The 15,781-nt window shown below is 49.1% G+C and overlaps 1 protein-coding gene across 1 annotated transcript in view; it reads left to right on the forward strand.

Moving 5' to 3' along the window:
• The first annotated feature begins 11,636 nt into the window (after positions 1-11,636).
• Positions 11,637-15,781, forward strand: part of ZP3 (zona pellucida glycoprotein 3) — an 8,056-nt gene continuing 3,911 nt past the window's right edge. The window contains exons 1-2 of the mRNA XM_049639237.1: positions 11,637-12,236; positions 14,096-14,214. Of these exons, the coding sequence (XP_049495194.1) occupies positions 11,931-12,236; positions 14,096-14,214 (425 nt within the window). The 5' untranslated portion in view covers positions 11,637-11,930. The remainder of the gene's footprint in view (positions 12,237-14,095; positions 14,215-15,781) is intronic.

Below are 15,781 nucleotides of genomic sequence, written 5' to 3' on the forward strand. Positions count from 1 at the left end.
GAAACAGGCTCCAGGCTCCGAGCCATCAGCCCAGAGCCTGACGCGGGGCTCGAACCCACGGACTGCGAGATCGTGACCTGGCTGAAGTCGGACGCTCAACCGACTGCGCCACCCAGGCGCCCCATACACACATATATATATATACACACATACAGATTCCTGCCCCCGCCACTTCTAACCCCAGAGATTCACGGGTAGGGCCTCCCAAAAGTGTATTTAAAAAAAAAAATTTTTTTAATGTTTATTTATTTTTTAGACAGAGAGAGACAGAGCATGAACGGGGGAGGGTCAGAGAGAGAGGGAGACACAGAATCTGAAACAGGCTCCAGGCTCCGAGCTGTCAGCACAGAGCCTGACGCGGGGCTTGAACTCACGGACCGTGAGATCATGACCTGAGCCGAAGTCGGACGCTTAACTGACTGAGCCACCCAGGCGCCCCCCAAAAGTGTATTTTTGAAAACTTCCTGAGGATCAAACAAGTTTGGGGACTAGGGGTGCAGACCAAGTTGTTTATCCTGCAGCTTGGGAAGATGAGGCCAAGAGAGGAAAAGGGAGACAGCCCGGCGCCTCTCAGAACTTTGCTTCCTGGCTCTTGGGCCTGATCATGCTTTCCATTTCTCAGAGAAGGAAAACCTCTGAGGGGAGGTCTGCCATCACCCTGCTCCCAAACCTGTATCCCCTTGTGGGTCTGCGCCCACCCCTCCTTTCCTCCTGCTGCTTCCTTTCTACCCTGGCCTGAGGAGATGTCCCCCGCTGTCCAAACCCCGTGTCTTTCTGCCTCGTCGAGGACCTCCCTCTCTCCATCTGTGCGTCTTCTCTTCCCCATATTCAGCTGCTCTTTCCCAACTGGATTCTTCACATTGGGCTTTTTTTTTTTTTAATTTAAATCCAAGTTAGTTAACATATAGTGTAATAGTGATTTCAGGAGTAGAATTCAGTGATTCATCACTTACATACCACACCCAGTGCTCATCCCAACAAATGCCCTCCTTAGTGCCCACCACCCACTTAGCCCATCCCCCCTCCCAACACCCCTCCAGCAACTCTGTTTCTTCTCTGTATTTAAGAGTTTCTTCTGGTTTTCCTTTCTCTCTGTTTTTATCTTATTTTTCCTTCATTTCCCCTACGTTTATCTGTTTTGTTTCTTAAATTCTACATATGAGTGAAATCATATGATATTTGTCTTTCTCTGACTTATTTCGCTTAGCATAATACACTCTAGTTCCATCCACATTGTTGCAAATGGTACCATTTCATTCTTTTTGATTACCAATATACAATATACCATTATATATGTGTGTGTGTGTGTGCGTGTGTATACACACACACACACACACACACACACACACACATATATATATATATATATATATATATACACACCAACATCTTCTTTATCCATTCATCTGTCGATGAACATTGGACTCTTTCCATTATTTGGCCATTATCGATAATGCTGCTATAAACATTGGGGTGCATGTGCCCCTTCGAATCCCATTTTTGTATCCTTTGGATAAATACGTAATAGAGCAATTGCTGGGTCACAGGGTAGCTCTATTTTTAATTTTTTGAGAAACCTCCATACTGTTTTCCAGAGCAGCTGCACCAGTTTGCATTCCTGCCAGCAGTGCAAAAGGGTTCCTCTTTCTCCGCATCCTTGCCAACATCTGTTGTTTCCTGAGTTGTTAATTTTAGCCATTCTGACAGGTGTGAGGTGGTGTCTCATTGTGGTTTTGATTTGTATTTCCCTGCTGATGAGTGATGTTGAACATCTCTTCATGTGCCAGTTGGCCATCTGGATGTCTTCTTTGGAAAAGTGTCTATTCGTGTCTTTTGCCCATTTCTTCACTGGATTGTTTGTTTTTTTGGGTTCACATTGGGTTCACATTTTGGGTTGACATCTTTTCATGTGTCTGTTTGCCGTCTGGATGTCTTCCACCACAGCTCCTGCCATTACGCTTTTATTTTGGTAGATACATCAGTCAGCTGCACGTCAAAATGCCATAGACCACGAGGCTTAAACCACAGAAATTTATTCTCTCACAGTTCTGGAGAGGCTAGAAGTCCAAGATCAAGGTTCTGGAAGGGTTTGGTCCCTAGTGAGGACCCTCCTCCTGGCTCGCGAATGGCTGCCTTCTCTCTGTGTTCCTACATCGGGGTGGGGAGCACTCTCCGGTGTCTCTTCTTATAAGGACACTAATCCCATGGGATGAGGGCCCTACCCTTATGACCTAAAGTAATTTAAATTACCCCCTAAAGGTCCTATTTCCATAAATAGCCACATTTGGGGTCAGGGATTCAGCATGAATTTTGGAGGGATACATTTAGTCCGTAACAGGCAACAAAAGGGGAAAGAAAGGAGAAATGGAGGGCTTTTTCATGCTCCTTCCTTAAAAGCTATGACCATAAGCCTTCTCGTATCTCATGGCCAGAACTTCTCCTGACCATAGCCCAGCTAAGGATTCCATTACTGTGTAAAAAGGGAGAGCGGATACAGGGGACAAGCGAAGTTTCCACCACCGTCCTCTCACTCCATGGAAGGCAGCTACGCTCACCACTGTACTGTCAATGCGCGTTGTCCTTGTATTACTTGATGTGTCAGCAGCATTTGATACTCTATCAGTTAACAGTGCTTTTGTGGGCAAGTAACAGAAAACACAAATCAAAGTTGCTCGAGACTTTATCTACTGAACAAGAAGTCCGGAGGTAGAGCCATTTCAGGATTGGTGAATTCATGGAGTGACATCATCAGGGACCCAGGTGCTACCCATCCGTCTACATTGCCATCGTCCTCCTCTTGGCTGCCCTCTTGAGTCATGAGGCTGCCTTCCCTGGTGACTCAAGATAGCAGCCTTGGTTCTGAGTATCTCCTGCATATGACAATGTTGAGACCTAGAATATCTCTATCTGCATCCTATGTTTTTAGGTTTATTTGTTTATTTTGAGAGAGAGAGGGAGAGCAGGGGAGGGTGAGAGAGAGAGAGAGAGAGAGAGAGGCAGAGAGAGGCAGAGAGAGGCAGAGAGAGGGAATCCCAAGTAGGTTCCACACTGTCAGTGAATTCATGAACCATGAGATCATGATCTGAGCCAAAATCAAGAGGCAGACACTTAACCGACTGAGCCACCCAGGCGCCCCTGTGTCCTCCTTTAAAAGCTGTGAGGTCTTTCCCAGAAAACCCCCAACAGATATCCCTTTGAGTCTCCTTGACCAGATTCAACTACTTGCCCATTGCAACATGACTGGCAAGTGGAGGGGAGCCCTAGGCCTCGTGTCCGGCCTACTGCTCTGTCCATACTCCCTCCAGGAGGCCTTGAACAAACTCAAGGTGTACAATACATTGGTTTTAGTACAGTCACACAACTGTACAACCATCACCATAATCTAATTCCAGAACATTCTCATCACCCGCCAGAGGAGAAACCCTGTACCTATAAGCAGTCAATCCCAATTCTCTTTCCCTTCAACCCATAGCAACCACTGATTTATTTTCTGTCCCCATGGATTTGCCTATTCTGGATATTTCAGAGAAATGCAAGCTTACAATAGGTGGCCTTTTGTGTTGGCTTCTTTAACTTAGCGTAGTTTTTAAGGCTTACCCATGTTATAGCACGTATTGGTACTTTATTCTCTTTCTAAATTTTATGTACATATGTATTTAAATATTTATTTCCATATCATCATTTTTTCTTTCTTTAAAAAAAAATTTTTTTTACCGTTTATTCATTTTAGAGACACGGAGGGTGAGCGGGGGAGGGGCAGAGAGAGAGGTTCTAGGCTCTGAGCCGTCAGCACAGAGCCCAACGCAGGGCTCGAACTCATGAGCTGTGGGATAGTGACCTGAGCCACAGTCAGACGCTTAATGACTAGGAGCCACCCAGGTGCCTCTCTTTCTTTCTTTTTTAAGTAGGTTTCATGCCCAGCGTGGAGCCCAATGCGGGACCTGAACTCACAACCCTGAGATCAAGACCCAAGCTGAGACCAAGAGTCGGATGCTTAACTGACTGAGCCACCCAGGTGCCCCACATATCATCATTTTTTAAAAACGATGGAGTACATTTTTTTAAGTTTATTTATTTAATTTATTTTGAGAGAGCACAAGTTGAGGAGAGGCAGAGAGAGAGGCAGGGAGAGACAGAGCAGAGAATCCCAAGAAGGCTCTGCACTGTAAGTGATGTGGGGCTCAAACTCACTAACCGTGAGATCATGACCTGAGCTGAAGTTGGACACTTAACCGACTGGGCCCCGCAAGCGCCCCTGGATGGACTACATTTTATTTATCCAGTGAAGTCATTCTTTCTGTTCTTTTTCTTGCATCTGGCCATCAGCATCCATTTCATCAGAAAGTCTTTTCAACCTTGCATTCAAAATATATCCAGAACCCAGCCCCTTCCTACCTCCTCCATGCCAACTCCAGTACTGCCATACATTTCCCAACGGGCTGATTTTGCCCAAAGGGGCATTTGGCAACTTTTATTTTTTTTAAGTGTTTATTTATTTATTTTGAGAAAGAGAGAGCACGGGCAAGTGAGCAGGGGGAAGGGCAGAGAGAGAGGGAGAGAGGGAACCCCAAGTGGGCTCTACCCTGTCAGCACAGAGTCCAATGCGGGGCTCGATCTCACAAACCCTGAGATCATGACATGAACTGAAATTAAGAGTCATGTGCTTAACTGACTGAGCCACCCAGGCACCCTGGCATTTGACAAGTTCTAGAAACATTTTTGTTGTCACACTTGGAGAGGGTAGATCTGGGGTTGTCACAACTGGATAGATGCTACTTGCCTTCGCAACAAAGAATTATCTGGGCTAAAATGTCAATAGTGCTGAGCTCGAGAAATCACACGCAGACACACACCTCCATCCTATCTCGCTTGAACTGTGGCAGTAGTAATATCCATCAGTATTAACCAAAGCCCAGACTTCATGTGGTTACTTCCAGTTTTAACATTAACGTCTTTTTGTTGTTGTTGTTCCAGGATCCAATCCAGGACCTCACACTGCATTTGGCAAGTGTATTTTTTTAAGCTTATTTATTTATTTTGAGGGCGAGAGAGCACAAGTGGGGGAGGGGCAGAGAGAGAGAAAGAGAGAATCCCAAGCAGGCTCCATACTGTCAGCGCAGAGTCCGACGTGGGGCTCCAACTCATGCGCCATGAGATCATGACCTGAGCCAAAGTCGGACACTCAACCAACTGAGCCACCCAGGCCCCCCAGTAAGTGTATTTTTGAACGATTATATATGCATATAATATAACGTCTAGGAAAAATGTCTGGAAGGATCCACCACAAATTGGTAACAATGATTGTGGGTGGGAGGGAGTGGGTTCCATTTTTACTTTAGACTCTTTCCCTTCCTTCCTTCCTTCCTTCCTTCCTTCCTTCCTTCCTTCCTTCCTTCCTTTAAATACTTATTTTTGTAAGGGAGAGAGAGAATGAGAGGGAGAATCCCAAGCAGGGTCCACCCTGTCAGCACAGAGCCCTACGTGGGGCTGGGTCCCACAAATTGCAAGATCATGACCTGAGCTGAAATCACGAGTCAGATGCTTAACCAACTGAGCCACCCAGGCACCCCAGACATTTCTTTATTTTTTAAAGGTAATTTTTTTTTAATTTTTTTTTAACGTTTATTTATTTTTGAGACAGAGAGAGACACAGCATGAACGGGGGAGGGGCAGAGAGAGAGGGAGACACAGAATCGGAAGCAGGCTTCAGGCTCTGAGCCATCAGCCCAGAGCCCGATGCGGGGCTCGAACTCGCGGACCGTGAGATCGTGACCTGAGCTGAAGTCGGACGCTTAACCGACTGAGCCACCCAGGCGCCCCTAAAGGTAATTTTTAATACCCTATAATAAAAAGCCAAAACATGGTACAAAATATCCATTTTCTTTCGCTGTAATCAAGGTCACCTATTGGCTCAAGTGGGCTGTAAATTTTATACATCATTTGACATTTAATAATGAAATAGTGGGGGTGGGGCACCTGGCTGGCTCAGTTGTGGAGCATGTGACTCTTTTCTCAGGGTTGTGAGTTCAAGCCCCATGTTGGGTATAGAGATTACTTTAAAAAAAATCTTTAATAATGAAATAGTGAAAAGTTCCCCCCCACCACCAAAATTCCCCCTTCACTTCACCCCCTGCACAAAAAATGTGCCAAATTCCAGCCCATCAGGATCTCTCGAGTCTGACTAAAGTCTGGCTGCAGAATTAAGCAGTAGAATCAGCAGCATGCGGATATGTGTGTCTGGCAAATTCCAGCTGCCCCACAATTTATGGCTGTTCTTATTCTCTATTACGTATCAGCTATTTTGTCTTCCCAGGGTGACAGGCAGAACGGAGAGTCCTATATTTTTAAAAAGATTTTATTTTATTTTTTTTAAGTAATCTCCACAGCCAACGTGGGGCCTGAACCCGCAGCCCCGAGATCAAGAGTCACACACTCCACCTCCTGAGCCAGCCAGGGGCCCCAGGAAAGTCCTGTTTTTTAAGCTCCTGCTGAATGTGTACTATAAACTAGTTGGGGAGATGGGCACATCAACCCTAACACTCATTCATATTGGAGTTGTTTATCTGAGCGCATCTCCCCCATATACACACTGGGTGTTATTAACTCTAAAGTGTCAGAGAGACGGTAAGGTGTAGACAGAAGAACAGGAACTGGAGTCCAGTAGAGCTGGGATTGAATCTTGGTTTGGCCTTGACTGGCTGTGTGACCTTGGGCACAACTTCTCCGACTGCTTGTTTGCTCATCTGTCAAAATGGGGCCAATAATGCTTCTGTAGATGGGTATGAGGATGAGGGCCCTTAGTCTAGTCCCGGCGTATGGTGAGTCAGTGATAAAAGGTAGATTATTGTAGTTATTTTTATCACTTATGCAAATGTCCTAAAAAGTCACTTTTCCTTTTTAAAAAAATTTTTTTAACATTCATTTATTATTGAGAGACAGAGAGAGACAGAACATGAGGATGGGAGGGGCAGAGAGAGGAGGAGACACAGAATCCAAAGCAGGTTCCAGGCTCTGAGCTGGCTGACAGCTCAGAGCCCGATGCGGGGCTGGAACTCACAAACCTCGAGATCATGACCTGAGCCGAAGGCGGTCGCTCAACCGGCTTAGCCACCCGGCACTCCAAAAGTCACTTCTCTTAAATGGTGTGCTTTTTTTCTTAGGAGGGGGCGGGGGAGGGGAGGGGAGAGTAGTGGGAGTCAGGTTAACAAATACCCCTCCATCTCACTCCGTCCTGAGAGGTTATAGTTCCTTCCACAGATTTTAAAGTTTTGTTCTTACACATTCAGCTCCTCCATTGATCTAGAATTCATTTTTATGTGTGAAGTTGAAATCCAGTTTTTTTCCCCATATGGATAATGACTGTCATAGCTCCTTTTATTAAGTTGTCCATCTGTCCCCTCTGTCATGTGTCATATTTCACATATGCAAGTGGCTGTTTCTGGGCTCACTCATCTATTCCACTGCTGTTGTTTTTCTGTCCTAACAGCACCCCATTTAAATTACCATGGCTCTAGAATATGTCTTCATAGCTGCAAAAGTGTGTCTTTCATATTGTTCTTTTTCTTCAAAAGACTTGATTTCTTTCAGGGTGCCCTGGTGGCTCCATTGGTTGAGCGTCCGACTTCAGCTCAGGTCATGATCTCACGGTCCATGAGTTCGAGCCCCGCATCGGGTTCTGTGCTGACAGCTCAGGGCCTGGAGCCTGCTTTGGAATCTGTCTCCTTCTCTCACACTCCTCCCCTGCTCATGCTCTGTATCTCTCTCTCTCGAAATAAATAATAAAAACAGTTAAAAAATTTTTTTAAAACGTCTTGATTTCTTTGGTCCTTAGCCCTTCCATATAAATTTTAGAATCAGTTTGTCAAGTTCTGTACACCGTACACACACACACACACGCACACTCACACACACACACACACACACACACACACACACACCTGTTGGGATTTTGATAGAGATTATCGATTAACTTTCGAAGAATTGATATCTTTATGATAAATGTGTTTCCCATTCACAAATATGGAATATCTCTCATTGCATTTTGATATCCTTTGATGACTTTCAATAAAGTTTCATAAAGTCATTCCTCAAAGATCTTGCACGATGGGGCGCCTGGGTGGTTCAGTCATTTAAGCGCCTGACTCTTGATTTCAGCTCAGGTCATGATGTCACAGGTTGTGAGTTCAAGCCCCACATTGGGCTCTGTGCTAACCGTGCAGAGCCTTCTTGGGATTCTCTCTCTCCCTCTCTCTCTGCCCCTCCCCCAATGGTGCATGTGTGCACACACACACACTCTCTCTCTCTCAAAATAAATTTTAAAAAAATTTCAAAAAAGATCTTGCACATTTTTTGTTGGTATGTTTTATGCCCAGTAACCTCATATTTTATTTCAGCAATTGCTTTTGAGAACTAGTTAAAAGCCTTCTTCTGAAATTGGATCCCATTGACTTCTCTTTCCCTTGAAACTGACCTAGAGGGGGCTTATTTTTCACTTTTCATCTTGAAATCCTGTTTACCCTTTACCCTGATTTAGCAAATATGAATATTTTGCTGCATACACTTCTCTGTATCCCTTTATATTTGTATGTGTATATATGTACAAAGACGTGTATACACACATGCACATGCGTGTATACACGCACATATATGTATACACATACAAGGGTATGCACACGCATACATATACATACTTTTCCCCCAAAACCGGGCATCATCGCCTCACATCAGAAGGCACACGATGTCAGTTTATCCCACTAGTGGGACAATTTTTTTCCCACTAATTGTTAACTTTGACAATGTGGCTAAAGTGGTGTCTGCCATATTTATTCACCATGAAGTAACCACTTATTCCTTTGTAATTAATACAGAATCTTAAGGGAAAAATTTTGAGACTGTGCAAAGCTTCCATCCACTGTTTTTTTTCCCCCGTGTTGTTTTTATTGTGTCAAAATGTACATAAAATTTACCATTTGGGGACACCTGGCTGGCTCAGTCAGTGAGGCATGCAACTCTTGATCTCGGGGTTGTAAGTTGGAGCCCCACATTGGGTATAGAGTTTACTTAAAAATAAAATCTTTCTAGGGGCGCCTGGGTGGCTCAGTGGGTTGAGCGCTCGATCAACACACTCGATCAGAGAGCTCGATCTCATGAAACCCATGAGATTATGATCTGAGCTGAAATCAAGAGTCACCTGACCCACCCAGACGCCCCACTGATGGTCATTTCTAAACTATCATTCTTCTTATGATTGTTAGTTGGCATTCTACTGTAAGGAAGTTACTTCCCTTTTCTGGAAAAATTTTCCCATGTATGTGTATTTATGGATCATCAGAATTGGATGCTCATGGATTCTTACTTTATTCGATGTGGAGTCCCCAATTTGGCCAGTGGGATTCCCCTCCCCCCACCATTCAATTTGGCTTGTATCCTTTTTTAAATTTATTTTTAAATGTTTATTTTTGAGAGAGAGAGTGCACGCGTGCACGCACAAGTGGGGGAGGGGTGGAGACAGAGAGGGACAGAGGACGAAGCAGGCTCTGTGATGACAGCAGCAAACCTGATGTGGGGCTCGAACTCACAAACCTCAAGATCATGACCCGAGCCGAAGTTGGATGCTCAACCAACTGAGCCACCCAGGCACCTCCTTGTTTGTGTCCTTTTGACAGGTCCTCATCATTTTGTGAGTTTTTGCCATAACAGGATATTCCAGATTGACCTTGTACTTTGCTGGCTCTAGTCCTGCAATCAGCCAGTCTTTTAAGGAGCCCTAGGTCCCCCTGTTAGAGAGGAATTGTATTTAGAAACCAGTATCTGGGGGTGCCTGGGTGGCTTAGTGAAGTGTCCAGTTTGCGAATCTGAGCCCTGTGTTGGGCTCCATTCTGACATCATGGAGCCTGCTTGGGATTCTCTCTCTCTGTCCCTCCCCTGCTTGCCCATGCCTGCACTCTCTCTCTCAAAAGACATAAACACTTTTTTTTTTTTTTTTAAAGAAAAGAAACCAATATCTGGCCTCTACCAAATTGTAAGGAAAATGCTCTGGGCTGGTGGCCGTGCCTTTGGTGAATTCTGGCCACCAGATGGCAGCACTTCTCAGAAAAATGCGAAAGACCCAGAATCTGGACTGGCCACGCTCCCCGCTGGGAATGTTTTTGGTCCTCTTTCTGGAAAGGGAAAACACAACCTTACTACCACCTCGTGCATACAGACTCCTCACACCCTCACCAATTTCTTCATGTCTTATTTGTTTGTAAACTCTAAGCCCAACGTGGGGGGGCTCCAACCCATGACCCCAAAATCAAGAGTCACATGCTCCACTGAGGCAAGTGCCCTATGTCCTTCTATCCTGAAGCTTTCTAAAAGGGGTTAGCTCCAGGGCAGAGAGGGAGAGGGGACAGATCCCAGGCTTCAGGGAGGCCCTGATCTCTAGTCCCCAGCCCACCCCACCCTATTTCCAGCACAATCCACAAACACAGCTGTGGGCAACAAGCATGGAGAGGCCCCTCCCCCTGAGGGCGCCACTCCTAAGACACAATGTCTCCAACTAGCTGTTCCTTGGGGCCTCAGGCTACAGCTGGCTCCCTCCCTCTGGGACTGGGTAGGTAAGTTAAAAAGAAAACTACAGGCCCAAAATGGCACCACTTGTGTTAAGGCAAGACTTATACCTGTGTTAAGGCAAGACTTATACCTAACCTACCTGCAGTTTCAACCCCTCAGAAAGGTAACCTTTAACCAGCCAACATAGGAATTTCCTGCACTAGTTTAAGTACTCGGAACTTTACTGAAAGACCACCTTCCGTTCACCCTAGGAGGGCAACCTTGACTAAAACAATGAATTCTTTCATAATAATTTCCTTTATGTCACTCCCTCTTTATTTTTTTAAATTATATTTTCTTTAAAAAAATATTTTTAATGTTTACTTCTTTTTTGGGGGGGTGGGGTGGGGAAGGGGCAGAGAGAGAGGGAGACACAGAATCCGAAGCAGGATCCAAGTTTTGAGCTGCCAGCTCAGAGCCCAACACAGGGCTCGAAACTAAAAACCGTGAGATCAAGACCTGAGCCGAAGTCGATGGCTCAACCGACTGAGCCACCCAGGCACCCCCTCCCTCTTTATTTTATTTTTAATTTTATTGGTTTTTGAGAGAGAGAGAGACAGAGCATGAGCCTCAGCACCTTCCATGGCCTCCCTTGCCCACACAGCAAAGTCTGGCATCTCAGCCAGACACTTTCAGGTCTCTGCCCCCCCCCCCCCCCCCAGCCCCCCCAACAGCCACCAGGGATCCGAGGCTCCGGCAACTCTGAGTTCCTAGGCTTTTCTCCCAAGCCTCCCCTGTGCCCTCTCTTCACCTCTGTTCACCCAGCTGCCTCTGCCGGAACGGACCTCCCCTTCTATCACCCATAAAATTGGGCAAGAGCCCCTAAAATTACCTGGTCTTTTTTTTTTTTTTTTTTTTTTCCTGGTCTCTTAATGATGCTTCCTGTTCTCTCACTTGGAATAAGCTCCCTGCCACGCCCTGATTAGTTCTCCCAACCCTTCCGGCCATGAAGGCCTTTCTCCTGGTCTCCCCCATCGACCTGGGGCAGCTCTTAACTCCCTCGCAGGGCTGGCAAAAGGATAGACACATGGGCGTAGGGGCGGGGCAAGACGTGACTGAATAGGCTGCCAGCCCACGCTTCTCAGATTTAACTAGTATACAAGTCACTTGGGAAGGGAGTAAAACACCAGATTCTGACTCGGTAGGTCTGGGGTGGGGCTGAGCGGCAGCAGTTCTAACAAGCTCCCAGGTGGTGCTGATGTTTCTAGATGGGGGACTAGCCCACTGATTGGTTGGGGAAGGGAAGCAGGTGGGAGCCCAGGTGCAAGTGGCATCATCCGGGGTATAAGACCACTGGGTGGTGGCTGTAGTTACCAGCGGGAGTGAGCGTAGGCGCCATGGGGCTGAGCTACGGGCTTTTCATCTGCTTTCTGCTTTGGGGAGGCACGGGGCTGTGCTATCCCCCAACCACCGCCGGGGATAAGACCCACCCCTCGTTGCCATCAAGCCCCTCTGTGATGGTAGAGTGTCGGCATGCCTGGCTGGTGGTCAACGTCAGCAAAAACCTTTTTGGTACTGGGAGGCTTGTGAGGCCTGCAGACCTCACCCTGGGTCCGGAGAACTGTGAGCCCCTGATCTCTGGGGACTCAGATGATATGGTCAGGTTTGAAGTCGAGCTGCACAAGTGTGGCAACAGCGTGCAGGTGAGACTTGGCCTTCTGGGCGGCGCTGGGGAGGGTGGATGCTGAGTGGATGTCCGGTGAGAGATGGGGCTGGGCCAGATCCCTTTCACTGGGGACAGGCTGAGGCCTGAAGCTGGGCATTGGTGACACCGGGCTGGGGTGGTTGAAAGCTCTTGCCTCTAGTGGCTGGAATCAGGTGGGGGGTGGGGGGCGGTGGAGTCCAGAGGTGGCAGTGAACTTTGGTCCAGATAGGGCATCCCCCACTCTGATTCCTGAGGATTTGTGAACCCCTGGAGAGCATCCAGGAGAGATGTGGCTGATTTGGGGGCTGTTTATGACCTGCGGGTGGCCCAGCATTTGCAGGAGCCCTAGGAACTTGTGGGGAAGAGGTAAAGCTCGAAGCAATCACAGGGGGGGGAAAAAAACCCTAATGTTGGCCTCCCTCATTCATGTTTAATGCCTCGAAGCCTCGAACTAAAAGAGGGAGGGGGCGAAGGGCATCATAATCCCCTCTGTGTTGAAGATTTTACAGGCACAAACGGGGCAGTCCCAAGTGGGGGATAGGGAAGCTTAATGCGGGAGTCGGGTACAAACAAGGGAAGAGCTGAGTAATTCAGGCTACAAGGAGGGGCTTCCAACAAAGCAGGGCTGGACTGGACACAGGATCCCTAGCTGGTCCACAATTTTCTGGACTGACTTCCTGGTACCCCACTGAGAGCCATCTTCTCTGTCCTCGGCCCCTGCTCCCGCCCACCAGGTCTCAGCTTGGCAAGGGTGGGTACAAGCTCAGCACCTGGAACCCTCCTGGGACTCTGATCTTAGGTGCGTCCCCCCCCCCCCCACCCCCACCCCACCAGGGCTTGCCCCAAGGCCTTCTGGCACTTGCTTCCCCGGGGAGAGGGGAGAGAGACCAGAGAACTGCGGGAGTTATTTGAGGAATTATTCTAGTTGAGTAACCCTCAATCTTTGAGCATTGGAATCACCTGGGGAGCATTTAAAAATTCTGATTCCCACCGCCTATGCTAAATCAGACCCCAGAAGTGGGAGCCAGACATCAGGATCTTTAAGGTCCCCAGGTGAGGCCGGTGAGCACAATCTGGCCACGCCTTTCTCCTGGGCAGGGTCTCCCAATCTTGCCGGACAATCACCTACGGCCAGGACCTGTGCTGTCTCCCAGGGCCATGATTGCTTTAACGCCCTGAAATTCTGAACTTCTGAACAAGGGGACCCACAAATTATGCAGCTGGTCCATTTGGGGCCCTCACTAATAGCAAGCTAGGGCTCTCCCCTGAAGATTGAGCGGTTAGGGGCCAGGCAGCCTCACTGTCCCCTTCTGGGTGGCCCACTGGAAGGTGCAGATTTCCCCAGTAGCACCTGCCTGGCTCTTCCTGCCTCAGGCAATCCCTGAACAGTTTCCCCTTCTGTGAAATGGGTGTGAGAATAAGTCCGAAGAGGACGGGCAACTTGAGTGTCCATTGCTGTGGCAACAAGTTAAAGTTCCTGGTACTTTCTGGCTTCTTCCAGGGAGCTTTTTGGTCCCAGACCTCGGCACCCCCCGAAGGAAGCTGTGTGTGGGGATGGGGGTGGCAGCCTGAGCGGGAGGCCGTGCCCGACACCCCTGGTCACTGGGCACTGCTTAGTGCCAGACATGGAGCTGATCCAGACCCCCTATGGGGGTGTCAGTAGTCAAGTCTGAAAAAACGGAGGTTCCAAGGTGGTACACGTTCAGGCTTTCCCATGGGTCAGCGGTAGGTGAACTTTGGGTCCAGGGCCTGTGGTCCCTCCATCCCCAGTGGGCTGCCCCTCCCTGTACCCTCACATGGGTTGGCAAACCTAGGGCAGGTGATGCCGGTAGGGTCAACCCCGCCCCCTCCCTGCAGGTGACCGAAGATGCCCTGGTGTATAGCACCTTCCTGCTCCACAACCCCCGCCCTGTGGGAAACCTGTCCATCCTGAGGACCAACCGCGCGGAAGTTCCCATCGAGTGCCGCTACCCCAGGTCAGTGTGGGTGGGGGCCTGTCGCGGCCCCTCAGCGAGCGCGTCAGCCTCCCGGCAGCATGACTGTGATAAGGTGGAGGTACTTAAGCCGTGGTCCCTGCTCCCTGTCCCAGCTGGGAGTGGGGAGCCCGTGGAGTCTCCTCTGAGCCTCCGGAATGCATCTGGGCCACAGCTGCCTCTCGGTGGAAGCTGCAGGGCTGCCCAGACCAGGCCTTGGAGTTCAGAGAGCCTCTGAGTAAAGCAAGAAGTTCTAGGCTCCTGTGATCCCTGCTTGCCCTTTGCCCAAGTCTTCCCCCCAGTACCCGAGTGCAGGTGGCGGGAGCCCCTCAAGCCTTAGCCCTAAGGATGTGCCTGTGAACTTGGGCACTGAGGCATGAGGAGAGGGCGACTAGGCTCATAATGACAAGGCCATGATGGCGAGTCTTATGTGGCTGAGTCGAGTGCAGAGTGCATAGGCTTTAATCCTGCCCCTCCATCTGGGAGGAGGTCAGGAAGGTCCGTGCTGCTACCACAAGGGCATGGAGATGATCCATGGCATAGGCCTGGGGAGGAGTCAAGGTAGAAGCTCCCAGAACAAGATCCTGGGAGGGTACATAAAGGGGCAGGTGGGGGTGAGACCCTCTGGGCAGGGCCACACACTCACGCACACCAGGGAGGGCAGCGTGTCACTAATAGAGGCTGTAGCCCAGGGCCCCTTCAATAAGGGAAGGGGGACAGATAGGTTCTAAAGGCCCAACAGATCCAGAGAAGGTGCTCAGGCTGGCACCTTAGCAGGCAAGGCACCCCCTGCCACCCCAACCGCTGCTGCCACCGTGAACCTAACTGAATGGCAAGGATGGTCTCTGAACCCGGAAGGTCCTCTGGCCGCTGGTACAGGAGGCACACAGAGTGTGCCTCGGGGAGGCCAGCTGAGATGGGATGGAGGGAGTCCTGACCTGTGGGAGCAGGGGTGGAGGGGTGGGCTGGAGGCAGCTCAGCGCCTGACCGGGTAGGGTAGGGGAGACGGAGGAGCCAAGGGCAGGAAGGCTAGCTGCCCCCTCTCTCGCTAGAGAGGCCAAAGCCCTCCTCGGACCACAGCGGTCTTGCTCCAGAAGGTCTCTGCCTGGGACAGACCTGAGAATGTTGGCTTGCCTGGCCCCACGGGGGTGGGCAGTGCAGGGGGCCTGCCACAGGCTGGGGTGCTCGGACTTCCAGATGCCCGAGGCCTGCTTCTCAGATGACCTAGCCTCTTCCGTGAGTCCCGGTGGGGTGACTCCCACTGCTTCCGAGGACCTTCCCGTCCTGGTCTAGGCTCAGACGGTCTCCGTGGCTTCTCAAGGACCTAGCTGTATTTGTATTTCTGAAGGACTGCACTAGATCTCAGCTCAAGAACGCTGAGGGGTGCAGAGAGGGAGGGCTGCCTCAGACCCAAAACCTGAGCCCTGATAAGCCCAGCTGGGTCTAAGGGCCAGACTCCTCACTCAGGTGTATCCCATTTTCGTGCCTCCGCCTGGGTCATGGCTGCACACACACACACACACACACACACACACACACACACACACACACACACACACACACACACACA

Source organism: Panthera uncia, chromosome E3 (assembly GCF_023721935.1).
Source record: "Panthera uncia isolate 11264 chromosome E3, Puncia_PCG_1.0, whole genome shotgun sequence".
Taxonomy (NCBI): domain Eukaryota; kingdom Metazoa; phylum Chordata; class Mammalia; order Carnivora; family Felidae; genus Panthera; species Panthera uncia.